General features: G+C 42.9%; 1 protein-coding gene across 3 annotated transcripts; it reads left to right on the top strand.

The window, feature by feature from the left end:
• The first annotated feature begins 203 nt into the window (after positions 1–203).
• Positions 204–27,756, top strand: LOC147138831 (capping protein, Arp2/3 and myosin-I linker protein 3-like). Of its 3 annotated transcripts, XM_086046837.1 has the most exons (40): positions 204–460; positions 1,382–1,476; positions 6,287–6,337; positions 6,400–6,459; positions 7,014–7,135; positions 7,230–7,324; positions 8,112–8,182; positions 8,665–8,738; positions 8,837–8,912; positions 8,994–9,082; positions 9,663–9,757; positions 10,431–10,517; positions 10,649–10,758; positions 10,840–10,917; positions 11,002–11,078; positions 12,645–12,749; positions 13,154–13,223; positions 13,483–13,564; positions 13,670–13,766; positions 13,994–14,048; positions 14,701–14,873; positions 14,991–15,059; positions 16,055–16,148; positions 16,239–16,337; positions 17,297–17,416; positions 17,502–17,615; positions 17,950–18,125; positions 19,004–19,091; positions 19,176–19,295; positions 20,127–20,193; positions 20,652–20,839; positions 21,278–21,357; positions 21,974–22,135; positions 23,090–23,270; positions 23,942–24,584; positions 24,830–24,930; positions 25,014–25,140; positions 26,499–26,570; positions 26,691–26,798; positions 27,608–27,756. In XM_086046837.1, the coding sequence occupies exons 1-40, from the start codon at positions 403–405 to the stop codon at positions 27,646–27,648; spliced, it is 4,470 nt and encodes a 1,489-aa protein (XP_085902963.1). In that variant the 5' UTR covers positions 204–402; the 3' UTR covers positions 27,649–27,756. The 3 variants fall into 3 exon arrangements, with proteins under 3 accessions (XP_085902963.1, XP_085902964.1, XP_085902965.1); XM_086046838.1 differs by lacking the exon at positions 26,691–26,798 and having other exon boundaries at positions 27,608–27,749; XM_086046839.1 differs by lacking the exons at positions 26,499–26,570; positions 26,691–26,798 and having other exon boundaries at positions 27,608–27,738.
• Positions 27,757–27,982: the final 226 nt, after the last annotated feature.

Genomic DNA, 27,982 nt, shown 5'->3' with positions numbered 1-27,982 from the left:
ACATTAGACAGGGCTGATTTTTCCAAAGATCATTTTAATAATATTCTATTGTCAGGTCATACAGACAGCTTTAACATATGACAAAGTTTTTGTTTTTGTTTTTTTGAACTGCAAACTCCCCCTTTAACTCTCATAATCTCCTGCAGGTAACCCCTCCCTCCCTCTTCCACTACATTTCCCTCCCACCCTAGCCCTCCGTCCTTTCACATCCATCCTGCCATAATCCAGCCAGGTTTTCTTCCGGGAAAGCTCGGACGCGCTGCAGGAATGCCTGCAAGAGCGACCGTTGTTTTTGCCCGTAACTGAGGAAGAATAACAAAGAGGGCGTCCAGGGCGTCAGAGGGGGAAGAATAAGATTAAGAATAAGAAGAAGGAGGAGCAGGGGGGGCAGCTGCTGCAGCCATGGCCGCTAAAGAGATCACCGTATTTGGCTTCGCGAGTGTGAACAAGGACATCACAGGTGGGTCTTCTTGTGCTGTTTGTGCTTCCCAAATCATCCCCCGCCCTCCTTCGCCTCCTCCGCCTCGCTGCGGGCTGAATCGCGGCATCGTCCGCGCCCCCTTCTCCTCTCTTCCGAGCACACGCAGTTTGTTACGCGTGACATCTTTTTTGCATGCATGTGCAGATGCATGCAGGGGAGAAACGTGGAGCATAATATGCAGGTTGATTGCAAAGAACCTGCATGGGATGAAAATTTGATTTAAAAAAAGAGGGTGGGCGTTAATATAACGTGGAGGCAATTTATTAGCTGGTTAGAAGCCTTTAAAGTGTGTCATTTCTGTTTTTTTTTCCTGCCATCCAGTGTGTGAAAAAGGAGGGAGGGGTGCTGTAAGGCAGATGTTCCATGCATCTTGTCAGCAACAGTAATAATGATCAAGGCCAATGTGTTCTAATACTTTGCTATCACGGTGTTATTTTCACAATTGTTGTATCCTTGTGAGCACAAACAAGCTGTCTATATTGATGGTGCTGTGTTAATTACTCCTAATGGCTCTTAGAGTCGCACTGTGATGATTGAATCAAGCATCACTTCATTCAAATCACCCTCCACCCTCCTGGCAAAAGGGGGTTGGCTGCTCCGGAGTGTAGGGGAACCCTAAGACCGGCTGGCACAAGGTCTAATGGGGTGACATTGCTGCCACTTGAATATTTGTATCAGTAATTTTCTGAAGGGCATCATGGTGGACGGGTGGTTGGTAAGTCTGACTCACAGTCGAGAGGTCCCAGGTTCGACCCTCTGCTCAGGTTGCATGCTGCCACATTTAGAAATCATGAGTCTTACGTTCATTGATTAAACTGTTTTTCACCAGGTCAATTCATGCGTTTAGCTAGCTAGCTATGCCTACACTGCACAAATGCATTTTGTCTCTTTTATTCACAGACAGTATCAGGAAGATCATTGAGAAATCAACCATTAAATTCATCTGTGGAATTAAGATTGACACCAAGAGTGGTAAAACAGAGGACCGGATTCTGGTAAGTTTGAAGGCTCCTTTATTATTTTACAGTACACGCTAAAATCAGTTGGGTTGAAAAATAAACAATTTTGGGTAAAAAATGAACCGATCCACTAATTGGGTCAATTTGACCCACCTTCTTCCATTGTTTTGTACCAAACTACCCATTTTTTGGAAAGAGAAAGAAAGTTAGGTAAAATTGACCCAAGTAGTGGATCGGTCCATTTTTGACCCAAAATGGTGTTATTCTTAACCCAACTGTTTTTAGAGTGTAGTAGCAGTAGTGTGACATCATAGCCACTGCACAGTCAACTCGGTTTGTGGTGCTGAGTTTTCCCCGTCAAACTGCAAAATCTACACCACACGGAACACCTCGTTCGAAACGAAATGTGCTAATAAACATGAACAATGGGGGAGAACAAGGGTCTGATGTATTTACAGCGAAGCCCTGACAATTTGTGATTCACTAATTGCAAACTCATCAAATGGTTAATTATTTTCTTGAACCTAACTAACAATTATTCCCTCCTCAAACCTCCTGTGTGAAAATTGTGTGCAACCACGTGTGCTATACTACCAGCTATAGCTAATGGACATGCGTCATTGGCGAGTACATTCTCTTATGAACATACACTAGACTTTGGTGTTCCCCTCGATCCCAAAGGAAGTATACCAAAAAGTGGTACTGGACTACTTATTTTGATAGCTTTATCAACTTTTTTTCAAACGGCATCCCAAATTGTACCGTACTCTACAGCTCAGAAAAAAGTGGATTTTGTTAGGGAAGGTGGGCGGGTTCCTTGGATGCCACTGTGGAGGCAGTAAAGGGGCAGAGCAGTCCATGGCGTTTGATTCCAGGCGACTTTCATCTGAGAATATGGGGCAAAGATGCAAGATCTCTTTTTTGTTTGCTGGAGTAAAGCAGGGCCAGTTTATCTAGATTCAATCTGGGGCAATCAGCTCACCCGCTATGAACTTAGAATTGACTGATAGGATGAAGGCATTGGCTTTCGCATCAACTGCAGTCTTGACTCATGCGAAGGATTCAGATTAAGATTTATGCTACGTTCAATCGGTTTTGGTTTTATGTCTTAAAACCTACAGTAGCCCCAGTTGCCCTTCCTGCAAACCCTGATAGGCCAATGAGGTTTTATCCTGGTCGGAGCGGGTCGGGCTTTTGGCACTTTCCGCTGCTCTGTGGATGTGTTAATGATTCATCGTGTGGCAAGAGCAGGCAGTTAAAGATTTCTTTTTTTCTTCTCTTTTTTTTTTATTCTTTTTTTTAACATGTGCAGCCTTTGATTTCCACACACTTTGATATTTCTAAAGAATCCTTCCAATAATCTCTCTCCAAACCACCTCTCATTTACAGCTTTCTCTTTAGAAGGGGAAGCCTGAGTTATATCGCCCCCGCTGAGTCCCCGTGTAGTAGACTTTAGAGCTCGATCTGAGTTTGATCAGTCACACTGGTTTAGGGATTTTTAAATGCACTTCAGTGTCATGTTCATAATCCACAGGAACATCGCGTGGGTGGATGGGAGTGCGAAGTCAGATGAGTCAAAACGCAGTGGAGGTTACCATGTGTGCTTTGCGCTCCGACACATGAAAGAGTGTAGACGATTGAAGAGTTCGGAAGAGTTCAGTTCTGTTGTAGTAGTTGCGCTCGTAATGATGTCTCTCCTGCTGCGTCAGCGCGCTTCACATCCGTTTACTCTTAACTATGCCTCCAACTGCCGACTCATTACTGTAATGTGATACAATCGGGCTTTATCGACTCAGTCTATCTATTGAGCATGCCTCTCCTGTGCATGTTTTGGAAGCACTCCATCTCAGACTCCTTGCTCGCCATATAAGAAGCTACCAGGTGGTTGCTCGCACAACCATGTGCCAAGCTCCCACGGTGGCATGAGTGCGTTATACTAAGTGTCGTTGCTAGAGAAAACATGAATGCCCTTGATGGAGGTGGAGGACTTGAGTACACAGAGGTTCAAGAAATTATTTATTGAATTCATCAACTTCATTACAAAAGATATTTGGTCACGCTCTGACCTTGTTGAGTTTTTTTTTTTTTTTTTAAACTCATTCACTGCCGGACATTATCAGACCCTCTTTTACCCTAACGTTTGAAAAAATTTGAAAAATATATTAATAAATTCCTGGGATTGAATGGCTGGACTGTGAAAAGACAAATAAATACGTAAATGAGTAAGTAAGTTAAGAGTATAAAATATTTCGCTATTTAGTGTTGCTTCTGTCCATTATATGTAGTTTAAATTTGGTTACAATCAGACAAATGCTTATAGGCAAAACGGCAGACTTCCTGTGTGTTTTTAAAGTGAAAGTTAAGTCCAAAATGTCTTTCCGGTAATAGGTTCTATTCGCCTCGACTAATCTAATACGGCATGCCGGCTCTTAAGATTGGCATGGTTGCAGCTGAGAAATTATTTCACCACCAGCCACATTTTAAGAGATGGCAAAACAAATTGGCACATTATGTAATTTAAGAGAGATTTTACAAAGGTGTGGGAACCTTTGTTGATACAGTATTGCTCAATCATACAGCAACTAATTTAGTTAATAATTAGTTTCTGCTGCATGTACTTAGTTGTAGTTTTTTTTGCTATTCTTTGAATATTTAATAAAATGCTGACAAATAGGCCTGTTGTTATTGTTGTGGTTGGCGTTTTGTTTTTTATTTTCTTTTTCATGTTTTTGTTGTTGTCTGTCTTTGTTTCGTTAGATTGGGAATATAAACCAAAAACCTAAAAAAAAACCACGGCATTCTGATTAATTTTGCGTTTGTGGAATATGAATAAAGCAGCAAAATCCACTATTGTTATCCATCTCAGGGGGCAGCCATTTTGTCACTTGCTGTTGACTGAAAATGACATCATCACAGTACCTAATGCTTCATTCGAGGAGGCGGAAACTAGGACACACACAACTAGGAAAAGTGCACTACAACGCTCCTTTGAACTGGGAGGTCCGAGTTGCGAAGTTGGAAAAAAAAATAGTGACCCTGATGGACATGCCAACTAAATTGTATGTTTCATGTGACAAAGTGACCTTTGTCAAACACGTTTAAATTTCGTCACGACACAATGTCTTGGACAAGTTCATCTTTAAAGAACCCCTGGAAATGTTCAGAATCATCATAAAATGGCGGCGTCAAATCAAAATGGCAGACTTCCTGTGTTCTGTCAGGCATGGACGAATTTCACCACCATGCTCCGCCCCTAAACAGTGGTGAGCATTTTTACCAGTTAGCTATTTGGATTGCTTTAAAAATATGTTTGAACTGCAGAGTTGTTTTGGTCAGTAGCATTTGTGTGAAAGCATACAGTTCCTGTTGTTCATTGGTAATGGAGGAAACACAAGGAGAGTCTTTGGTCTCGAGGGAGTGTTTTAGCCAGGCCTTCAGAGTGGATGAAGTAAATGATTGGGAGCGACGGGGCAGAAGATGCGAGCAAGAGTAGCAGAGGGCAGTGCTCTTTGCTGCTGATGGAGAGCATCAACTTGCCAAAAACTACCGGTAACCTCTTTGACTCTCTGCGAGATGCTACCTGACTTTTTGAGAACGAATGAACGAGAATGGATGTTTTCTCCATTTTCCTTGTGCTGTGCTCAAGACTGCTAGAAAGGCAAACATATCCATTTTGGGGCCAACAAGGTTTGACTTCAAAGTGATGCTGGTTAGAATTATGTCAAACTAGATGACTGTGCTAAGCGAACTACGTAGCTAGCTTTGTCAAGAGAGTGTTTGACTGGTAGCGTTGTCTGGGGTTGTTAGCACCAAAGATAAGTCAAGTAGGCCTATATGCCATGTACCTATTGACATGTTTTTGATACTTTAGCTTTACTTTACCATTTTTTTATCTTTTTGTTTGTGACAGTAAACTAAACTCTTCAGTTAATGGGCTTTGTTTTAGTGCCTAGCGCAAGTCTAGCGCATGGGTGTAGTTTGCTTTCTTTTGGTATCTTCCCAGCTGAGCGCGGTTAGAAATGGGTGTTTGCGCCCAAGTAGGTGGGAACACAGCCGACTAGCTTCCGGACCAATGGAAGCCGCTCCTTTTGTTCCTTTTAAAGTCAGTACAGGAGCACAATTTTTGACATTGCGTAAGCAGAAGTAGCAGTGCCGCAGTCCAGGGTGGTGTTTTAATAAATATAATAAAGATGTTGATAATAATATTACGTTAAATGAATGGATTTCTACAATGATTCAGATCTTTCGGGGGGAGGCCAGAATGGCCATTCATTTCAATTGGGATATTCAGTACTGTATGATTTGATTTGAGGAACAAATGAAACTTGTATCTGAAGGCACCATTGTATTATATGTTTTATGACTTGATATTTTGTAGTAGCTGGCGTTGAAGTAACCTAGCCTAAAACACATCACAACTCAAATTCTGAAGAAATGATGTCTTCCCCCAATGCGCTAATGTAAATGTGGTAGAAAGGTTGTGGTGGCTTGTCGAGCCCAAGGCCACTTTGTACAGATATATGAGCCACTTTGACATTTACTCTTGCCAGACATATCATTAATGATACATCTTTTGTGGGAATGTGAGTCGAAGCATCCTTTTTTTCCCCCTTGCCTGAATCTATGAAGTCGTCTCCCCAGCACGGAGGTGCTTTTAGTCGGATCGATACGTGAACACGGAAAGAAGGCAAGATAGGCGACTCATCCAGACTGTCTTGTATACTGTACAGATCATCGTCTTCGTCCTATCATAATCATTAAAACTCCCTGTTTTCTGCTGGGTGATGTGATTCAGCAACAAACTATTCCACAACAGTGCATCGATATATGTTTTGTCTCTCCTCAGGTGCTGGCGACTTGGCGTCTCTACTTCCTGGTGCCCAAGATTCCCGCCAAGGTAGACCAATATACATTTCCATATAAATTAGTAATATTCTCTAACTCAATGTTTAATGACAGGTTGAATCCACATTTAACTTCTTGGAGATCCGAGCTTTGAATTCCCACCCAGATCACCAGGTGAGTTTCGACACAGTTCTAGATTTTGTGCTTTAGGAACGAAATATCACTCTTTGCTCATTGATTAAATGAACAAGAATCAGGGCCCAGCCGATATATATTTTTTTAAAAATCGGGATACATCGGTTGATTTTTTTTTTTTTTTTTTTTTTTTTCCGATTGTTTTTTTTTTTTTTTTACACATTACAACATCAGATAAAGACAGTGACATTCAAACATTCCGTGCCCCCACAAAATCGGACAAAAATCATAACATTTTTGCTGGTTTAAAGTTAAACAAATTCTAAAGGATGAAGTATTGTTCTGCCTGAAATTCATATCTTTATTGTTGTAAGCCTCAAGGGACGAAAAAAGTTATTTTATTCGTCAATCATCATATATATGTATATATTTTTGGATAACAGAATTTTATTCTACCAAATAACGGAATCTGCATCGTCTTAAAAAATCCACATCTGTCAGGCAGTAGTCTGTACAAGCAGAATGTCAAATGCAGCTCTTTTGTTCCATCTTTTTTAGTGTATCTAATCAAGTGTATTTTTTTTTTTGCGCAGGTCATTATCGACACCGACAAGTCCACCTGCTGCCTGAGGTTCGAGTCACGTGACCACCTCAACCACGTGGTCAGCCACATCAATTATGCGCTCTCACGGATATTCAACAACTCAGTGTTTGCGTAAGACTGACCGGCTCACACCTGGAAAACATAATAAGCGGATGACTCTGCGATCTACATCTTTACTCCTTTTGTGTTTTCTTGACCTCTGCAGACCATCAATCTGTCACTCTGATAGCGATCTTTCCGACGGCAGCAGGAAGTATTCGCCCAGCTCAGAGACGTCCGTGGAAACCCAGCGGGCATGCGGTAAAGAGAATAGCGTTCATGCAACATTTTAGTTAGGGTGACTACCAAATAGCTTGAGAAAGAAGTCAAATTTGTGTACGTTCCCTCCTCCTTAAAGAGGAAATCAACCCAAACATGTTTTTTTCAAGAATATGTTCCCAGCAGGCCCACTAGACACGGCATTCTGATGAATATTGCGTTTGTGGAATATGAGTTAAGCAGCAGAATCCACCCGTTTTTAGCCATTTCAGGGGGTGGCCATTTTGTCATTTCTGTCGACTGAAAATGACATCACAACTACTCAGGGCTCAGGTAACGACCAATCACGACTCAGCTTGAGAAAACAGGTCAGCTGTGATTGGTGGTTTACGTGAGCCCTGAGTAGTGATGAGTGGCCCCAGACCCCAGAGATGGCCAAAAAGGAGTGGATTAAGTCTTATTTCACAAACGCAATATTTATCAGAATGACTTGTTTCAACTAGTGGGCTTGCATAGAACATATTCTTGTAAAAAAATGTTTGGGTTGACTTCTACTTTAAGTCCAGACTTCGTGTTATTGGTCAGCATTTGGGACTCTGGTTGGATAGATAGATAGATAGATAGATAGATAGATAGATAGATAGATAGACATCTAAACAAAAACAACAACACACACACACACACACACAAAACCACCCAACCCTCTGTTTTGGAAATCCAAATTATGGTCACCCACCACAAGAGGAAGTCATCTTTCACACAATTAGTCTCCCAGATGTTCTTTTTCACAAAAAAAGAAAGACTTGCTGACGTCTGTTTCCGTCCTCAGGAGGCTTTTCAGAGACCTACGCCGCGCTGTGCGACTATAATGGCATCAGCTGCAAGGAGGAAGTGCAATGGGTACGTAAGTGCTTTGAAATGTTTCACCATGCCAACAGCCTGATGATATCAGAGGTGATGGAGTCGAGTCACATGACTTGACCCGAGTCAGTCTCCAGTCGCCAGTTTTAGAACTTGGGACTTTGCTTGGCTAAAACTTATGAAAATCCCAACTAGACTTAGACATTAACTGCATGACGTTACAAGTCTGGCCTGTCTGCATTTTCTAGATATTGCACACTTAATTTTGTTTTTCCCCCTGTAATGTGCGCCCACTCGCTGAGATCGAGGCACTCTAAAGCGGCAATGTCAACCCTGTTGCACACAGTGATTGTCAAGTTGTGCTTTTTTCCCCCTTTGCACTCTTTTGCTTTTCTCTGGGAGATGTGCACACACTTGTGGTCGACAACGAGGCGCTCGAAAGTGGCCACGACAGTGAACTATCTGTGGCTGTGTTCTGTGACTTACCCCAACCGCTGGGTAACGTCGCCCCTGTCTTCTAGGACGTGGACACCATCTACCACTCCCAGGACAACCGTGAGTTTAACCTGCTGGACTTCAGCCACCTTGAGAGCAGGTGAGGTGGTGGAAAAACACACACAAAAGAAAACGATCCAAAACGGCTACCTTTCAAAAAGATGTCATCCCCTCCAACCTGATGTTCATCCCCTGCAGGGATCTGGCGGTTATTGTAGCATCGGTGGCCTACAACACGTGGTTCACTAAGCTGTACTGCAAAGACCTGCGCTTGGCAAGTGAAAATTAATCCGCGGCTGCATTGTTTTGTTGGTGAACGGCAAGCTTACGTGTTCATATGCTTAATTGTGTTCAGGGCTCAGAGGTGACTGAGCAAGTCCTGCACACAGTCAGCAAATCATCCAGCCTGGAGGAGATCACACTGGAGAACGCTGGGTTGAAATCGTAAGCGAAAAAAAATGTCTTCTTTTTTTTTTTTTTTTTTTCGAACCAGAGGGGTGCTAACATCAATTTTACAGCTGACCTACGAAAGTGGGTTCAACTCAAGTGGAAATGTCTTAAAGTGACTCAAATGTTTGCAGAAAGAACTTTGGAAACATCTTCAAGTGTGAATGTTAGGGCAGATTGATTGATTGATTTATTGATTGGAATAGATAATAAAACTAAGACTGTATTGTATATACTGTAGAGAGAGATGGCTAGATAGCTGGATCTATAAAAAGATGTGTGATGCATGGTGTGGTATGCTTTGGATCATTAGCTATTCTTTTAAGTAGTTAATCATGTTTCGTTAATAATTATGTATTATTCTATGTACGTAAGAGACAAACAAACAGTACCTACATTTTATTAACATTTTGATTGAGTTGATTTTTTTTTTTAAATTACAAAATGAGTTTGGTTTCTTGTTCAGTAGTTTTGTGCCGTCCTTTAAGGGTCATTTTTATGCACTGGAAAAAAAGATACAGTATGTGGTTATTTTGTTGTTTGCTTCCCTACTTTGGATCAATACGCTGTTTTGCAGAGACTTCCCACAGAAGATGTCGGCCGCTCTCTCCGAGAACCCCGCCGCTGTCATCCACTCACTCAACCTGGCCCACAACTCTCTGGACAACCAAGGTAGAGTGACCGCACGTGCAGATAAGTGGCCACTACACTTGAAGAGTAACCATCCACATGCTCACAGTTTAACCATTTTTCCATTTTCACGGATGATTAACAAGAATCAAATGTTTGAAAAGCAATAGGGCTTCTCCACTGGAACTTCATTTTAACGGGGTGACGTGTCTCTGGAGGCTCTAGGGACCGTGTCTAAGTGTCCGTTAGCGAGACGCTCAAGCGCTAATTGCTCCTGATGAGCCGACCGCCACCACGCATGGATGCCTCGGCCACCAGCGTGTGACTGTGACTCCGAGTGCTAAAGTGAGAGCAACTTGCTGAACAGGAGGCAACGCTAGAAGACACAATCTTCAGAAAAGCCTCACACATTTGCAATTCACAAATCTGAAAAATTCACCTATTTGCCATTTCCGTACTCTTTCCAAAATGCCCAAAGATGCAATAAGTTTTTGCCAAAGCCCTGTCTAAATAGGAATTGATGTCAAGGAAGTATGTTGAAGCGATAACCCTTGCATATCGGTAACAGTATAGTCATTACTAATATAGGCAGTTTAAAAAAAAGTATTTTGTGGCAAAGCTGGGCCCGATTATATTATTGTATAAAGGTGCGCTGATTTATTTATTCATATGTTTATTTGGTTATTTATTTTAACGTTTAACTCTCCGTTTGCAGGCGTGGCCAACCTGATCCAGCAAATGTGTCATCTCAGCAAGGGTCTCCGTCTCCTCAACCTCTCCAAGACGTCGCTCACCTCCAAAGGTTTGTGAAAAGCTAAGCAAAAGACAAAAACTGTGGTTTTCCCCGTGGTTTTTGGTTAGATGGCAGTCGTAAAAGTCAAATTCCCTCCTACCAATCCACCTTTTCTCATTCTCGCTTATTTAACCATCTAGGGGTGGTGTCACTTTCCATGGCGCTGAACTCCAGTGACGAGTACTCCAATTCGCTTCTGCACCTGGACCTGAGCAAGAACCCCGGCGTCCTGTCCGGGGACGACGCCTCGGTCGGGGAGCGCAGTACATTCGTTGAATGTAGCCATTTTTCCTTCAAGCCTCTATGACGTCTCTTCTTTCTGTCTTCGCAGAGCTTGTATCTCTTCTTGTCGCAGCCCAACTGCCTGGTGCATTTGGATCTGTCAGGCACAGATTGCTCTGTGGACTCAGTAAGGCTTTAACAATCAAGGGTTTACAAAGCGATGCGTGCATGGTCCGCTCGGATTTAACCGTTCCCACCCTGTCTCTCGCAGCTATTCGGGGCTCTTCTGAGGGGCTGTTGCGCTGATCTCTCCTTTCTGAATCTTTCCAAAAATTCCTTCTCCCACAGGTTAGTCTTATCTTTCAGCTATGCCCGAGCACAAAGGGATGAAACCATAAAAGATATCCTTGCAACTCTCCTTAAGGCTTCATCAGTCCTTCTTTCTTTCGATAACCTCTCATCCCGCCATTGTCCTGCATCTCTACTTGGGTGATTTTGATTTGTTTTAAACTGAATTTGATTATAGTGAAGCCTGTTTATGGTGGGGGATATACTCCAGACCCATCTGCAATCGATGAAAATCTGCCTTACAAAGCAACCATAAAAAAAAATTGTTTTCCCCTCCCACATGCTTTAAATTCACACACGCAAACACACAAAAAAAATGCAAGCATAAAATGTATAGAAAATGCTGTACAGTATTGGTAAGTGCTGTGTCCTGTGAAATCTGCTAGATGGCAGTAAGCAATATACAGCATTGAGAGCCATAGGATTTGCAATCAACAGTTGTTAAAAAATAGTGACAACCCTATATAAATATTGTTTCTAATTCATGGTAAGAAGGGATTTGTTGAAAGTGTAGAAAAATAGCAATTTTGTTTGAGTTTTTATGTCAAAATGAAAACAACAAATCAATTAAGTAAGAAAGATGAAGCTAGCACAGTTTTTTTGCTTTAATGGGCCATGAAAAATTTATGTGGTGGGACTCATAATTGTCTTAATTGGCTTACCGCTAGGGCAGCACGGTCTGGTTAGCACGTCCGCCTCACAGTTCAGAGGTGGGTTCGATCCCGGCTCCGGCCTCCCTGTGTGGAGTTTGCATGTTCTCCCCGTGCCTGCGTGGGTTTTATCCGGGTACTCCGGTTTCCTCCCACATTCCAAAAACATGCATGGTAAGTTGATTGGACTCTCTAAATTGCCCCAAGGTGTGATTGTGAGTGCGGATGTTTGTCTCTGTGTGCCCTGCGATTGGCTGGCAACCAATTCAGGGTGTCCCCCGCCTACTGCCCGAAGACAGCTGGGATAGGCTCCAGCACGCCCCGCGACCCTTGTGAGGAAAAGGGGTATTGATAATGGATGGATGGAGGGCTTACCGCTAATAACTGGCACACCTCATATAACCGGTTTTGTTCACCACATTCTCTTTTGTTGTTGTTGTTTGTTTAAATGATTTCATATTTATATGTTGCAATTCTGTATAGTTCTATTTTTCTTATGGGTGGATGGATGGAAAAAATACTTTTTAGGGGGTTGGAACGGATTAATGTCACTTCAGTTCATTTCAATAAGGAAAACCGATTTGACATACTGTATGGGTTAACTGAGTCACACACTTGATCATGGAATGAATTAAACTCTGAGACAATGTACCACTGTATAGTATTTTTCGTGAAAATTCACTGGTACAGCGTGTTTGCTTTCCACCGATACGGTTTGAGAGCTCTCATTGTGTATGAATACTTAAGTGGGGCCGTCCGTCATTTGACCCCCACTCATTGGCTCTGTATGCGATGTCTGTACTCTGCGCTCAGCATGTCAACAGCATCCACGCTTGTCTGTGTGGCCGCTCTCATCTCATCCATCCATTTCCCTTTCTCTTTTCTCACTCTGTTCTTTTTTTTTTGTACCTGGCAGAAAAGGGAAGGACACGCTGCCATTGTTCCGTCAGTTCTTCAGCTCCGCCTTCAGCCTCGCCCACGTCAGCCTGGCCGCCATGAAACTGCCCCCTGACGTCCTCAGGTACTCCCTCCATTTCTCATAACATTGAGGACACATACAGAAGAAATAGAAGGGAAGGGGGGGGGGGGGGGTCGGTGTACCTAAACTTCAGTTTATGAAACATGCGAAAACCAACTCAATATGCTGTAGGCTAACATACGCTAAGCAGTTAGACATATTTAAAGAAAAACAACTGTACGTCTCATCTAAGTGTAATATTTGACAAAGCAAAACGTTATTAGTATTTGTGTCATGAAATAAAATATGTTTATAAAATGAAATAATAAAGAAAGGTGATATTGTAAGATTTCACTTAAAAACGTTTCAAATGAAATCATGTGAGACAAATGTTCACTCAAGAGGAAATCAGCACGGCATTCGGATTAATATTGCATTTGTGTATGTTCTTCCTCCTGGCTCCACAGGGCTCTCCTCATGGGCTTAACCTCCAACCCTCACATCAACGACCTTCATCTGGACATCAGTGGCTGTGAGGTGAGTATGTGACCTATGGGCACATACCAAATACGAATACCGCCTCACTGTCAGCTATCAAGTATGCGCCGCTTATCAAAAGCTAACAATGGTAGCTAATTCTGTGAATTGAATTATGTATGAATAATAAAATAAATATATGGACGATCGAGAGGTTTTTCTGGACAGATGGATTACTATACTGCAACAGAGCGCCAGAATATAATGAATGACTCTTCTACATTCATGTGCTTGTATCCCTTTTCCTCCCATCCTCCAGCTTCGATGTGCAGGAGCTGCCGTCCTGCAGGAGCTCTTCCCCAGAGTCTCTTCAATCGGCACTCTGGACGTCTCAGACAACGGTACGATGACACAGGGTGACATATCATCCCACACTCCTTCTGACCTTGCCTGTTTTTTGTCTAGTTTGTCCCCGGGCGACTTTTGAGCTGTTCTTGTGTCGACAGGTTTGGATGCAGACTTGCTCACGGTGCTGCCCGCGCTCTCCAGACACCCCTCGTTGAAACACCTTCATCTCGGCAAGAACTTCAACATCAAAAACAGGTGATCTGCGTGCCGCCTGTAACGTGGTTAGAATAATTTGCGTCTCGGGTCGTGCGTATGCTTGGAAAAAAATATATAGTGAGCGCAGCCTTTGCCAGCTGGAATTAACAGCTCTGTTGACTCTACTTCACTTTTCATACGCCGCCGGCTTCTCACTCGCTATGCAGCTGCAGCAAAATTGCAATAATTAGCCTCGGCTCATTCGGTCTCTGTCTTTACATCCGCAGAGTTCTGGATGAAGTCCTGCAGAAGTTGGTGCAGCTCATACAAGAGGAGGAATGTGTGAGTGAGGACAGGATGATCCATCCAAATGGACACTAAATGTGATTTTATGATGACTAAGAATGATGAGCAACGCTTTCATTCTGAATATACCTGAATTTGAAGATTAAGATTCATGCACACAAAGAACAAGGTAAGAGGTCGGTGTCCAATGAAAAACATGTATCTCCAAAGGCTCCCTTGGAATCACCAAAACACGCCCGAAAAGTGCGTGTATCTTGGTCAACATGTCCGTATTTTATGTTAGCTTGAATTAAATCAAATGTAAATGATTGCAGCATATCGCACCAGCAAGCAGCTGCTCTTATATAATCATTACAGCTTGAATTGTAAGGTATGTGCTAAAAATAAAGACAATTAAGATGATAGGAGATTTAACATGGGCTCCCTACCCCCAATTCATTGTTTCAGCTATTGACAGGAAATTGGGTGGACATCTAACCTCCTTGGTGGAGTGGAGGTACTGAGAGAAAGAGAGAGAGAGAAAAAAAGTCCTGTTCACATCACGTTTCTCTGTAACATGAATTATTGCTGTCTCTCTGGCTTCCCTGTGTTCCACCATCTCTATATCACTAAACACACATGTATAGTCAATAATTCATACATACAGTGTATCAAGTCACACTGAAACATGCATCCGGTCTCTCTTCAGGCCCTGCAGACCTTGTCGCTGACCGACTCGCGCCTCCGTTCCCGGGGCACGGTGCTGGTCAACGCCCTGGGGAGCAACACCTGCCTGAGGAAAGTGGACCTGAGCGGCAACAACATGGACGACATCGGCGCCAAGATGCTGAGCAAAGCCCTGCAGATCAACACCACGCTCCGGTAACGATTTGGAGTCCATTAAGGGGAGGAGTGATGTGGTTACAGACAGAGGTTAGACGGGGTAGAAAAAGTGGATGATTTGGGGGCAAGTGTTCACCATGTGCATGGTCACTGCAGGAGCGTGACATGGGATCGCAACAACACCTCCGCAGCTGGATTTCTCGATGTGGCCAGAGCACTTGAACAGTAAGAGCATGAGAATGTATTTTATGTATTTTGGTTGATTGGTTTTGGATAGTTTAAATTCTTTCATATACTGTAGAAGCAAACTAGTTGGACGAAACTACATTTTAAATCACCCAATTGCAGTTATTTCCTTATTACCCAGCTCATAAATGACTCCATTAAAAAGCAAGTATCTCCAAATGACCCAAATGATTGTAACTGTTCAATAAAAGTGATTTTTCTTTAAATGCATTCATCCACAAAGCAAAAAAACACTCAAAGCATGTTTATCACAATTTGTAGTTTAAAAAAAGAGTATGTTGTGCATTAAAGAAAAAATAAGTTTATCCAAAAACAAAGAGAAATGATAGTTCCAAATAAAGTAACTCAGAAAAGCATTATCTCTGTTTTTTTTATGTGAAGTAGTGCACAAATTCTTAGTTTTTAACTTTTTGGTGTTAAAACCAACGACCCACCCCCGAATTTGTGTTTACTTGGTATGTGAATACCAAAGAGTGATTTCTAAACTTAAACTTAAACTATGCATAGCAGCTAAATATAGTTTATATTGTCTTTTTTAGTGTTGATGCAATTTTCATAGATTTCTGACCTCCGAGTGTTATAGAATGCAGAAATGGACCATTAAAAAGAGAAAACGAGCATGTAGTTGTTTACCTGCATTTTTGTCATTGCCGGTAGTTATACTCTCAGATATAATTTGTGCAGTAACACCTGCAGTCCAAATGCAGCCCAAGTTGAAATTGGCAACACGAGCCTGGCAAATTGATGCTCTGCTCTTTGCTATCTTAAAATGTTCAGCAGTTGCTTCAGGCCAAGTAGGACATGGTTGAAGAGGGTATTACTCACTCTCTCGCAGAGGGGGGATATTATGGGCTGGCCTTGTCCAGTGGGGATATTGAACTTAACTAACCCTCAAATATGGAGGCAGCCGTGGATAAGTGGTTACCATGTGTGGCTGATGCAACTCATTCCCACCTCGTCTCTCCCCTCTTTAGTAATTTCACCCTGCAGTACATGCCTCTTCCCCTGAGCGACATCAGTCAGGCATACCGCAGCGCCCCTGAAAGGACCGAGCAGGCACTAACCAAAGTCAGTACAGCGTTTTTTTTGTTTGTTTTGTTTTTTTGTTTTACTATTTAAAGGTGGTTAAGAGTGCCTAATTCCTGACTTTCTGCGTAGATTCAACGAGCTCTGGTGAGGAACAATCAGACTCAGCGTTTCTCCCAGCGTCAGGCTCTTCGGCTGCATCAAGGCCTCGTCACCAGCACCGCAGAGCAGGTAGGGCTGCTGTTTAGCGTCGGTTTTATATCAAACTTCCATAACAATAGCATTACAGGGGCGAATACTGCAATGAATTTGTTTGTGCAGAAATGTAAGAATATGTGGTCATTTTATAGCAGATGAGACCAAGAAAAAAAATCCTAGCCAAAAAAAGACAAAAATGTCACAAATAAAACCAGACAAAAAAGGTGAAAAAAAAAAACCCAAAAATGGCAAAAGCCCTAGACCAAAATCTGATAACATTCTGACAAAGATATTACAAAAAAATGATGATCATAACAAAAAGGATATGAACAAATCTGACAAAAACATAAAAGAATGACCCCCCCCAAAAAAATACAAAAATCTGGCAAAAAGGCAGATAAAAAAAAGACTGTACACCTAAAATACAACCAAATCCAAACAATAATCAGGCAGAATACATGCAAAAACATTTCTTAACAAAATTCTGATTTAAAAACTGACAAAAAACTGACAAACATGACAAAAACAGAAGTAATTGTGACCGAGAGAAACTGTTAAAAAGCTAACAAAATTACAAAAAATCTGTCATAAAAACCCAGACTATAAATACACAACAAAGCCCTGACAAAAATTTGATATAAATCTACCAAAATTATGACCGACAAAAAGATCTGACAAAAACTACCAAAAAAATGACCGGGAAAAAAAAGGTAAACGGCTACCTTAAATAAAAAATCTGGGGAAAAAACGTACGAAAAATCTAACAAAATCATGACATCGACAAAAAAACTGACAAACATGACAAAAACATTATGAAAATCTGACAAAAACTACAGATGACCCCCCCCCCAAAAAAAACCTGTTAAAACAAAAATGTCAAATATCTGGGAAAAAAAAACTGACTACAGGCTGTTAAAAAATCAACAAAAACCTGGCAAAGACAGACAAAAGCCTGTCAAAACTGTGTGTGTCTGTATGTCTGTGTTTCCAAGGTGATGGAGCGTCTATGCGCACGCGTTCAGCAGCAGGTGTGCCTGCTGCGAGGCGTCGCCGAGGCGGATGACATTCAAGGAGCCAAACAAGTGCTAAAGGAGGCCAGGAATTCCCGCGCGGTGAGCCTTGTGAAGTTCACCACATGACATGTCATGTATGCGGCAAAAAAAACAGGAACCATGTATTGTTTTTGCATGCTCCAAGCTATACCCCTCACTGTGTGAGCTGGCCCACGTGCTCTCCGTGGACGGGCCGGTGCGACAGCGTCTAGACTCGCTGGCCGGCGAGCTTGCCAAAGCTGCCGACAAGGAGCTTCAGGTAGGTGGATTTATTTATTTGCTTATTTTTAACATATGTATTTACATTACATCCAAGTGCCCAATTCCGATTAATGCCTGTAGTGTTCCTTTGCATATTCGCGATTTGTGTCCTCTTTTTGTACTCAGGTCAAAGCAATGACAGTATTGCCTTGGTGGCATTTTGGTCCCAAGGAACAATGTTAAAGTTAGTTTAAGAGCTTCATTTAGACATTTCCACGTTTTTTTTTTTCCTCCATGACACAAATCCCAATTGTACCACTTAAAAGCAAATAAAATCGGAATTGTGTCACTTCATCCATCTGAAATGACTATGAGGGGCTGCTCCTGTGCAGGTGATCGTCGATTCGATGGTGTCGCTCTGCCGTGAGCTCTGTCCTCTGTCGTCCGCTGCGGCGGAGCGACTGGCCCCACCGCTCTCATCTGTATCGGACCGGGTGTCTGTGCCTCGTGCAGCTATCCGCACCGCCCTGATGGAAAGAGCAGCGCAGGACGTCCACCGAGCCTTGGAGTAAGTCTTCCGTAAAGGGGACAAACTACTGATTTGACACTTTCCTGAAAAGAAGACATACCCTTGATGTTGTACTTTCATAAAATGAAAAGATTGAAGCCTCATTTATGTTGGTATGTTTTATGTTTATGAGAAATGTATTTTTTATATAGTTGTAAAAAGTATTTGTTCATTTGTGAATATTTATAATATTGGAGAATTTACTTCTTATGCAAGTTTGTCGTCTTTATAAGAAAGTGAAACATCAATAGTTTGCTTTCTTTTTAGTAGGAAAGTGTCTCTAATTGTTCTGTTATTTAGAAAAGTACACATCAATAAACGTTATTCTTTTTAGGACAGTGCCTCAGTTTCAGTTGTATATCTCCTTATTAGAAAATGTGCTACATCAATAGTTGGTTAATAAATATCTTTCCACACATTTACACAAGTTTTTCTTCTTTTTAGGGAAGTGCAACATCAATAATAGTAGGTCTTCTTTTTAAGAAAGTGCAACATCAATTGTTTGTCTTCTTTTTAATAGGAAATTGTAACATCTGTATACAATAGACTGTCTTCTTTTTAGGAGAGTGCAACATCAATATTTTGTCTTCTTTTTAGGGAAATGCAACATCAAGGTTCTGTCCTCTTTTTAGGAAAGTGCAACATTAATTGTTTATTTAGCTTCTAGGAAAGTACAACATCAATACTTTCTTCTTTTGTCTGTAGTAAGGGTGGAACAAAGTATAGATATTGTGATGTACTTTGCTATCTATAGTGTAGTGTGGTATGATTATGGTGTCAAATAAGGTTGTCTTATATCCCTCACTCCACTTGGCTCTAATTTAAAACAAAACATAAGTCAATTGCTTGTACTCATTTTCCTTTTTTATCTCCCACAGGGAAGTCAAATTGTCTGTGGTCTCCTATCTCACCAACTCCATCGTGGACCAAATCCTGCAGGAGCTCTACGCCACCCACAAGACACTGGTAAATACGACGTTGTCCAAGTTTATGTTCACGCGCGCCTTGGGCGGTCAAAAGTCCAACCCGAAAGAGGGTTCTCCGTCTCAGACCCGGCAGGTGTCTCATCTCAAACGTTGGGATGGCTCGTGTGAAGATGGGATGGGCTGGAGGTTCAACAGACACAGAGACTCTCTGGACATCACTGAGGAAGAGCTCGGCACCAGTATAGTAAGTGAGGGTACGCTGTGAGGAGAACCATAGGGATCCTGATTTTGTCCCACCAGGTATAAATTTGAATTAAACCCAATTTTGTGTCACTTAGTTAAACTGGTGTCTGTCTGGGGCTGACACTTTTGTGACTATGGCATTTCTGAGTATATATTTGTGGGGTCATGTTCTTTTTTTGTGGACCTGCCCAAACCTCACCGTTTTTGCATGTTTGTTTATCCTGGTGAAAATGTATGTGCATTTAGGGTTCTGAACACAGGAAGTCAGCCATTTAGGGCAAATTCCTAGACTCTTACTTTAAGGAACTCTTATGATAGAAGTCACACAAAATCACGCCCAACTGGAATCAGTTATCCGTGACAGATTGGCAACCTAAACAAAGACAGATGTTGTCAAAGTTTGATGATGATTTTGAGGATTTGCCCTTACACCTGCTTGACCGCAGCCTGCAAAATTTAGCTTAATACCTAGTTGGTGTCTTTAGAGGAGTTCCGCAAGGATCATTTTTCAGGCCCTTTTTCCTCACTTTAATAAGTCACTTCTCTGAAAGCCTCCCTGTGTCTTTGCTAACAATTAAACTGTATAATGTAAAGCCCTTAAACATCTCTGTATTTGTCAGCCTGAAGGATCTCAGGTGTTATCTGTCATCTTCATTTTATATTTAGCTCTCTAGGTTTGTGCAGAACATTGCTACAACAGAAAAAGGATTTAAAAACAGCTTTGTTTTTTGTTTGACAAAAGTACCCTTTATACCCCTGGCTGTCTTTGTATTCTTTTATGTAAGCGTCATGATTTCTGTCTCCAGTCTTTCAGCATCTTTCTCCCTTCCAGGACACAATAGCCATTAAGAAGCGCAGCTCGAGAACAAGACGAATACGACCCGTCTCCACCAGGCTGAGTGAGTAGTACCACACATCCTGCCTCTACTTCCCCTTTTCCCGTCAGACCTCAGCACACCCCTGCAGTGACACAAATTGCTCCATTAGCTTACTTTCTGATGAGCCCATTTTTCCCTTTCGCGGTATTGCCGCCTGAAAGATGACTCAATGTTTTTTTTCAGTGTCGGCTAAGCTGTAATGGACATTTCGAGGAATATCCCTGATTGATGATAGCGAAGATTAACAATCAAATATCAATGGACTGTTAACTGTTACGGGCAACATGTTGTGCTAATGGATTACGAGTCTGCATCACAGTCAGAGGTTACGGGTTTTGATTCTTGGTTCTCCTGTGTGGAGATTGCATGTCCTCTCCGTGCTTCGTAGATGGGAACATGTGGATGAACTTTGTCTATGTTCCGTGCGATTGACGACCAGTCCAGGGTATACCCAGCATTTATATTTCCTTGAACCTCAGGTCTCTGTGACGACTCCAGCTCCTCGCCACCCCCTTCCATCCCGTCCTACTCCACGCCTCTGTCCCGCTCCGCCTCCTGGGAGGGCCTGTCCGAATTACCCACGCAGGGTCTGCCCCTCCACCACGTGACCAGGGTCCGCCCAAGACCTCCACGCAGGCACAAAGGAGGATACCTACCAGCCGATACCGTGAGGGGCCTTTCACTCAGACAATCTAGTCTGTCTGAGCATGGTCATGGACCGATTTAAACTCTTAAGTCAAGGCTTCACTGTATTAGCAAAGCAAAACTGTTATTCTGACAAAGCAAAGAGTAGAAGGTGCAGCGCTGTTATATAACATGATCAGCATAAAAGTAAAAAGTTCTCGGGAAAACAAATACTCAATACTCTACATAAGTACAGTAATGAAGTATTTGAACTGTTCTTTGTTACTTTCCACTCCTACGTAACCCTCATACACGATCGTTGTCTCCATATGGGGTAATCTATACAGATTAGATGGCTGCACTTGCCTTGCGTCATCTCACTGGAGATGGCAATCCATTTCTTAATTACATTTATAAATAGAACCTACTGGAAGTGAAGTAACCCTTAAGCACATTTATGTGTTATGTTCTGTGTGATCAGCATTGTAGTGAAAATGGAGGAATAAGCCCGCTGGATGATGGACTGCCAGATTTCTATACTAAAAGAGTCCTTCCAGATAGGTAAGTGCCTCCTTATTCCCATTGTTAAAATCTTACAAGTCACTTGGGACATTAGCTACTTCAGTACTTAACTTAAAAGAAATCGACTTCACTTCAACAATACATCGAATCACAGTGTTATTCCATTCCTTCAAAATCAACAGTTCTATCTAATTTGTTCACCAACCATTTGTTCACGGGTACTGGAATGCACCAGTGAACATTTGGAGACACAAGCCATTAAAATACTTTATTTCGAAGAAATCTTCGGCAATAGAAAATGCATAGTCACATTTGATTCTTTCCTTAGATCTGTGATCAAATGGTCCATGTTGAGCTTCTTTAAATACCTCATTTTGAAGAAATTTGCCACAAGAACATGTGCACATGCTTTGGGATTACGTCTGCATTAGAATATAAAACAACAAAGTAAGAGGAGTAATTTAGAGAGAAACTATTGTGTACGGAGAGGTGTTGCCTAGCAACAGTCAAACGGCAGAAGGAGAAAGTGCAAACACGCGGGTGTTGTATCCAATGAGGTCCCGACAGAATTGACAGAGGACGCGTGGCGTGATTGTGCCAGACAGGACCGAGTGTGTCTGGCACAGCAACTCTGACCTTCTTCTTCTCCTACCAGTCAACTCTCCTCTCTGCACAACACACATTCGCTGAGGAGGAAGAAGAGGAGGAACGTGCTCGCCATCTTCGGTTTCCGCAGAAACCGCAACCAGACGCTGTCCAACCAGGAGTCCGACGCTGACTTTTACGGAGATCACACCGTTGCTACGGCACCAACGGGGTTTGTATATCGAATATATCGAAAGCCCCTTTCACTTTCCTGCCAGACCAATCATTCTCACCTCACAATCATGTAAAGATCCTAGTAATGTAGTGGTTCACATAACTGCCTTTTGTGTGGAATCAGTCCTGCTCGATGCTCCGTTCACAATGAATCTTTACCTCCTTTTCGCTATTAAAATCTTAGATGACGCCACCAAAATACCATCTGCTCCGCATTTTCGAGTGCCCAAATACGCTTCTCAGTGGTTCTTTTGAGGACTCTCGGCGGCCGTGAATCCACCGAACATCCCCGACAAATATGTGCCTCATCTTGCAAAATATGCCAAGCGACTTATGGTGTACACAGGCGTGAGGACACAGATGTCGACGACAGCCGGCAGTTTGCATTCTCTGTGCCAGAAAATGACTACAGTAAATCCAACCATCCATTTTTTTTTTTTGTACTGGCGTGGCTGGGACCTAAACCCGCTGACTCGGGCACAAAACGCAGACTAAACCCTGGACGGGTTGCCAGTGAGTTGCCGGTCACATATAAAGACAATCAAACAACCAATCTCATTCATATTCACACTGTCAAAGTCAGTACCACACTACAGCATCATTAATTTTACTCTAATTTTAATCTGTTGCAGCCCCAAAAACCACCACAATTTTTGGTTGCATTTTTAAGAGGAAACTCCAGCACTGTATAAATACAGTTTAAAAAAAAAAACAATAAAACAAAATGTAAAGAAATAAACTGGTTTTATTCAGGTTTAATTGCTGTAGTATTTGTGTGTTGCGTGTGCCTAAAAGGGCGTGGCCAAGGTACTGATTTAATGAGCGTGAGTCGGATCGGAAGATTAGTTCAATGTGAGCATCTGGCCTACAGCAGCTCCTTACGAGTGTTGTCATTTGTGTGTTTTTCTCGAAGTTATTGCTAACTGTTGATGTTACTGTGTTTTATCTTCAGGACGGCCACAGAGAACGTATACACACTCCTCCAGCCCCCCAGGTCTGCTGCCAGGGTAGGGTCTCCCGGAGACGGACCAGATGGGAAAAATACTCTGGTTTTGAGTCCACCGCCGCCAATGCCAGCCATTCCGCATTCTGGGATGGGAGGAAGCAAACATCCTTTTTACTCCCCCACTGAGGTACAGTTGCAATCAAGTTTAAGATTTGCATGTAGCTACTCGAAACATATCGTGCTGTCATATTTCTGCGACTTTTGAGGCCACTTATACGCAGCTCGTCAATGCGAACTTTTTCCGAATTTCCTTCGAAATGGGTGCATGAAAGCGAATGGACAATTTGACATCTTAGGAGGTAGTAGAAGAGTGTTTTCACAACAGGAGGGGTGAGGAGAGAGGAGAAGCGGCAGTAAAACAGGCCAGAAATCTAGATGGGGCAGCATCGCAAGGGAATAGTTCCTAGGTTTGACTAGGTTTGATTTAACCAAATGCAAGTTCGTCTTTATCCAATATTTTAACGTTGTCTATATGGGTATTATAGTGCTGGATGATGTTAGATGTCGTTGCATGTTGCCATTTTGTTTTTGCGAATGTCATGATCTTGCTTCTTGAGGTGGTTTCTGCACTGCTTACCGTTGCATACGAATTTGTTACTAGATTTTCATGCACTACACAGGAAAGTAATCCTGCTTTCTTTCGTGTCATGTAGTTGAAGGCAGTCGCTTCGAGTCTTTCATCAGTTTTAGCCAAGCCAGTCCTAAAATTGTCATCTTAAGCCTACTCGACTCCCCCGCTGACAAGCGATGTCTGTTTTTTTCCCCCTGTTTTAAACTTCCGCCGTTTGATTTCGACAGCGCTCCGAAAAGGACGCGGTGCCCGAGCATGCGTTGATGGAGGCCGACAAGTACTGGGCGGACGACAAGCAGAGGACCACCGAGGTGCTGCAGGCCGAGGACATGTGGATGGACGGCAGACCGGGCGAGCGGCACACCGAGAGGCGGCGCTCAGATGAGAGGCCAGGCGAGACCTGGGCCGCCGACAGACACCCGGACCGCCAAATGGACAGACAGTGGACGGCGGAGAGACACACGCAGTGGCAGATCGATCGAAAGATGGAGAGACAGCGGCTGGGCCGGCAGATAGACCGCTCGTGGTCGGAAGGCAAGCAGACGGACCCGCAGCTGGACGCCCAGTGGACGGACAGGAGTGTGTGGAAGGCGGACAGACAAGTCCCGGCGCTTCATTTCACTCAAAGGCCGTTGCCGCCGTACCCCTCGGACAGGACGCCCTCTCCCAAACAGGAAGTGAGCACAGAGGTGGACGCACAGGGGGAGAGACGCGTCAGTCCTGATGCTTGCGTGGAAGGGTGGAGGAGCGGCTACAGCGGGCGACCCGTTTCCTGCGTGGCGAAACCTGAACCCCCGCCGCAAAGTAGTAAACCCAATTTGTCCAAACTGAGGCAAAGGCATCGGCTGGAGAGCTCCGACACGCTACCTGGTAAGAAAACCTGACAAATATTGGACATTTTTCCAGGTTGTCCTGTAGTCGGGGCATTTGTAAATCAATAGTACAGCGCTATGTGGCAGATCATGCCTGTGAGTATTCAGTATTCTCTAATACCTCCATCAAAGCCCTCAATAAGCACAACTCAAATTTATAGTTACAGGTATTTCTGATTTGGGTGAAACTCCTTGGGGGAGGTAATACAAAATACAAAAGTGACCGTTCCTCTGTTGCTGCAGAAGAGGATGACGATGGCGAGAGAGATCCAGCCAAGACGGACAAAAAGGACCAGGAAAAAAGAAGAGATCTGGAGGGTCAACCTCCGCCGATTCCTGAGAAGGTGTGAGGCAATGACGACAAATATTCCTTCAGTTCATCACTTTACTCGCAAATTTACTTCCTGTTCTCATCGGGTTTAAACAGCCAAAGACGACGTCGTACGTCAGTTTCATGAAAGAACCGGCCCCGGAGAGGAGCTTGCCCCCTCCACCTTTGCCCCCTCCATTCGGCAGATCCGCGCACGGGCTGCCTGACAGAGCTGCCAGTCAAGGTCAGTGAAAATGAATGGATGCAAAGACTCTTGTTAGAATTTCAGCCTCACACTCTCCATGCAAATGTTGTTAATTTTGCATAAGCGCTTCAAAGCGTAGCGAGAGAAATAGGTGACAGTCACAATGACAGCTGTGTCGGTGTTGTCGAGTTATAAATATCCCATTTCCCACGGTGCTCGACGCAGGCTCTGGTGAAAATGACTTTCTGTCATTTAACGACAAAATAAATGTGATTAACGGGCCCTTCTGCCCTCTTTCTCATAGCGAACACTTGAAATAATCATCAAACTTTGACGCCATACTTGACCTATATTAGATGGATTAAAAAAACTTGGCAGTGTAATGTTGTCTTCTGACTGGGGCGCATTTGAGCAAATACGTTTTGCAAAGAAGTCACTATAACACAATTTAGCAATAATCAATTTGATAAAAATATATGTATTTGTGGAGATTGGGGACTAGTTGTAATTTACAATGAGCAAAATGGGCAGTAATCCACAAATTGCTTCATGTTCCAATTTATTTGCTCTTAATCTGAAAAAAAAATGCATTTATCCTGTCACCAACGTCCAACACAGAAACGACTGATTCAATGTTTTCATGCTCCTTTTAACCGTACAGTTTTTTTATAGTACGTGGGCATTACATTTTTTTAAGTTGCAATAAAAACAGCATTAAAAAGTATTAAATTAGTTTTGCTGAGGCGGCACGGTGGTCGACTGGTTAGCACGTCCGCCTCACAGTTCAGAGGTCGCGGGTTCGATCCCGGCTCCGGCCTCCCTGTGTGGAGTTTGCATGTTCTCCCCGTGCCTGCGTGGGTTTTCTCCGGGCACTCCGGTTTCCTCCCACAGTCCAAAAACATGCATGGTAAGTTGATTGGATACTCTAAATTGCCCCTAGGTGTGATTGTGAGTGCGGATGTTTGTCTCTGTGTGCCCTGCGATTGGCTGGCAACCAGTTCAGGGTGTCCCCCGCCTACTGCCCAAAGACAGCTGGGATAGGCTCCAGCACGCCCGCGACCCTTGTGAGGAGAAGCGGTACAGATAATGGATGGATGGATGGATAGTTTTGCTGATACCTGCAGAAACCCTGTTCTCGATACAGGTGCGACTCTAAACTGCCAAGCATTATTTTGTCCATGCTATCTAATGTCGGTGGAGTATGGTGTCAAAACGGATCATTTTGAAGATTTACCATCTGTGTGAGGGGCCCATTCATTGCCTTTGTCTTTTTTTTTTTCAACCTTTAAAATGAGCCAGTTTCACCCATGACAAGGGGTTCTTAGTGAATGGATCACTTAAGTGTGCTTGGATGAGTTGAGTGTGAAACATCCTAACATTTCCTGACACTCACTCAGGCGAAGAAGGATTACGACCTCAGGCACCCGTCAAGCCCCAGAGGAACCGAAAAGCCATGTCGTGCGACGCAGGTATCGCCTAATGATGTGGTCGACAAGTCTATATGTAAACGTACCATACCTGTATGTGGAGAGCATTTTGTATCTTGCTAACAGTGCTCCATGTCTCCTCCATGTCCTCGATCAACTCAGGCACGGACAGGGACAGCCCCAATAGCATTGAGAAGCCCCCAAATCGCAAACCCCCAGAGAAAAAGCCTAGACTGCCCCAAAACAGAAATAAGTCACTGGACTTGTCTGGTACATGTCTGCTTTATATATATATACATGTGTATGTCTGTGTGTGATTGTGGAAGCATGAAACACTGTTGTTGTGGTGTTTGTCCTGTATTGTAGTTACCAGTGTTGACATTTCCACAGTTGAACAATGTAACCACAAATTCTGGCCCCTCAGCATGCCAGAACACTAAACGGAACACAAATGCCCCAAAAGTCACTCAGTAACACCACCTGGAAAATTTGAGAAAAAAAAAAAGCCCTGCCACAAATTGTCACAAAACAACACTAAATCCAGTGTGCATGTCTTTCATAACAGGACAAAGTCTCAAGGACCCGTGCCTGAATTCGAACAAGAAGTCAGCCATTTTGGTTTGAAGCAGCCATTTCTGCCTCAGTAATGTCCCTTACAAATGCAAAAATAGCTTACAAAAAATAGCCCCTGCCACCAGATTCAAAGATCAACCTGAAATTTGGTGGGAATGTCATAACATGCTTGAAATTGAACAGTCAGTCAGCCATTTAGGTTTGTAATGGTCATTTTGAGCGAATTACAAAGCTTGTACTCCTACTAGGGAATTTGCCCTGGGCAGATGGGTGATGCTAAATTATCATGCTTTTTTTTTTTTCCTGTGCTGCCTAATATGAGAAGAGCACAGCATCAAAGTTTGATGATCAATTCAAGCATCCACCATGAAATTATAATTGTATTTGTAATGACATAGGAATAAAACACCTACAATGATTCTTAACGCAACTTTAGGTGGTCATGTGATCAATTGGGCGTATTATATTTTGACATAAAATATAATACTGTTTGTTTGTCTTCACAGACAGCTTCAACACAGCACCCGGTCACAGCGAGCTCGTGTGATGATGTCACAGCAGGACCGACAACTCACACTCACACACGCACACACATCTGCTCCACTCATTAACAGTGTTTGCTTCTTGAGAAGACCCCCTCGAACCTTTATTATCGCCCCTGATCTGACTTGCTTGTAAAATTTTCTGGTTTTAGTAATATTATTAGAATGTGATTTCTACAACTGCAGTGCCCGCCGACACAGCCGACTGCCTTCAACATGAATTGAAGATTTATATCTGAAAGGTGATATTATATTTTATAGAGAGAGACAAAACAATATTGTGTATGAGCACCCCCACTAAACCTCAAACATTCTGTATGAATGAATATATGAATAAAA

This window comes from Filicampus tigris, chromosome 12 (genome assembly GCF_054856515.1).
Source record: "Filicampus tigris isolate MCC_2025a chromosome 12, RoL_Ftig_1.0, whole genome shotgun sequence".
Classification (NCBI taxonomy): Eukaryota; Metazoa; Chordata; class Actinopteri; order Syngnathiformes; family Syngnathidae; genus Filicampus; species Filicampus tigris.
Note: the sequence above shows the minus strand (reverse complement) of the source record. Positions and strands in the feature narration are given on the sequence as shown.